The 1,761-nt window shown below is 44.0% G+C and overlaps 1 protein-coding gene across 1 annotated transcript; it reads right to left on the bottom strand.

Annotated features, from left to right (window-relative positions):
- Positions 1–189: 189 nt before the first annotated feature.
- On the bottom strand, positions 190–1,584 carry SARC_15410 (hypothetical protein; the record flags this gene model as incomplete). Its single annotated transcript, XM_014290467.1, has 3 exons — positions 190–285; positions 950–1,131; positions 1,354–1,584. Coding segments are annotated over 3 exons (509 nt in total), but the record flags the coding sequence as incomplete, so codon positions are not given.
- Between the last annotated feature and the right edge of the window lie 177 nt (positions 1,585–1,761).

Below are 1,761 nucleotides of genomic sequence, written 5' to 3'. Positions count from 1 at the left end.
GTGTGTGTGTATATATATATAAATATATATTAGTATATTATGTATATATATGTATTGATTTGAATGTATACACAATGCTACAATGTCTGATATATGGATTGTATTGATATAAATATACACAGCAGCCTTGGCAATGTCTGTGATATCCATCATAACCCTATGAACTACACACATGTTAATATCTACCTACCACCTACCTGAGCAGCCTTGGCAATGTCTGTAATATCAGTGACATTGGGTGTCAATTTGGCAAAGAATGGAATGCTGACTGCGGCCCGTACCCATCTGATCAACCAAGGAGGAACGGGTTACTACAGCATGTAGGTTAACAATACACACAATAGGCACGTAGCTACACGCACACACACATAGCTACACACGCACATACATACACACATAGCTAAACACACACATATACACACATAACTATACACACACACACACATACACACATAGCTATACACACACACACACATACACACATAACTATACACACACACATACACACATAGCTATATACACACACACACATACACACATAACTATACACACACACACATAGCTATGCATATCTTTATAGCAACGAGGTGCGTGCATGCAATCACAGGACACATAGACTGTCCGTGCAGCAACTGTAGGGCGTATGTGTTTATTATGAGGACTGCTTATGACAATCAACTGCACCCGACCGATGACAGGCAAACTAAACCACAGCAATCTAAAAATAAACTATATCTTCATTACAGCATTCTAAAAATAGGCTACACTGTCAATATACCATTCTAAAAATAGACTACACTGCATATTCTAAAAATATACTACTCTGTCAATATACCATTCTAAAAATAGACTATACGGTCACCACAACATTCTAAAATAGACTACACTGCCACCACAACATTCGTAAATTATACTACAGTCACCACACCATTATAAAGATAGACCATACTTGCATATGTCCTCCACCAGGTCCTCTCTCTGCCCACAGGCCAGGCCCATGCCCTTCTCACCCATTCCATGGGGACAGGACAGGTTCAGCTCCAGTATATCCGCACCAGAAGCCTCGGTCTTCTTAGCCAACTCCACCCAATCCTCCTCTACATAGCCACACATGATACTCCCAATGATGATCTGCGCGTGCATGGACAGAGGCAGTGGCACTGGTAGTGAGTTACATGTTGTTGCCCATAAGCAGTGGCACTTGCATTGGTCTTGCGTTGCTATGCATGCATTGCGTTGCTAGGCATTTTTGAGTAGAGCAGAATCCCTGTGCGGCTGATGATAAAGCACGTGACATATATGCTACGATTTAGAGTTTACTAAAACGCCGAGAGTATTCTACGCACCCCTCACCTGTTCAGGGAAGTCACGCTTGAGCTGAGCGATGGACGTGAGCCAATAGGATGCACTCTTCTCACTGATCAGTTCTATATTTAGAAATGAGGTCTGCCCCGGTCCATAAATATGATTCGAGGTGGACCCTCTAACAATTCGAGGGGACACATTGACCACACTGTCCTTGTCCAGGACAAACGTTTTGGTCAATACAAAACCCCACCCAGCCTCAAAGGCTCTGCGGATCATGGGCGCTGAGGTGGTGGGGGGGGCACTCGCCAGGCCAAAGGGATTGGGGAAACGCACCCCACACACTTCAACAGACAGATCCACCTGAGAGAGTAGCACACACACACACACACACACACGCACACACAGAGAGAGTGTGTAAGAGAGAGAGAGAGAGAGAGAGAGAGACTGTGTAAG

Source organism: Sphaeroforma arctica, assembly GCF_001186125.1.
Source record: "Sphaeroforma arctica JP610 unplaced genomic scaffold supercont1.6080, whole genome shotgun sequence".
Taxonomy (NCBI): Eukaryota; class Ichthyosporea; order Ichthyophonida; genus Sphaeroforma; species Sphaeroforma arctica.
This window is presented reverse-complemented; position numbering and strand designations above follow the sequence as displayed.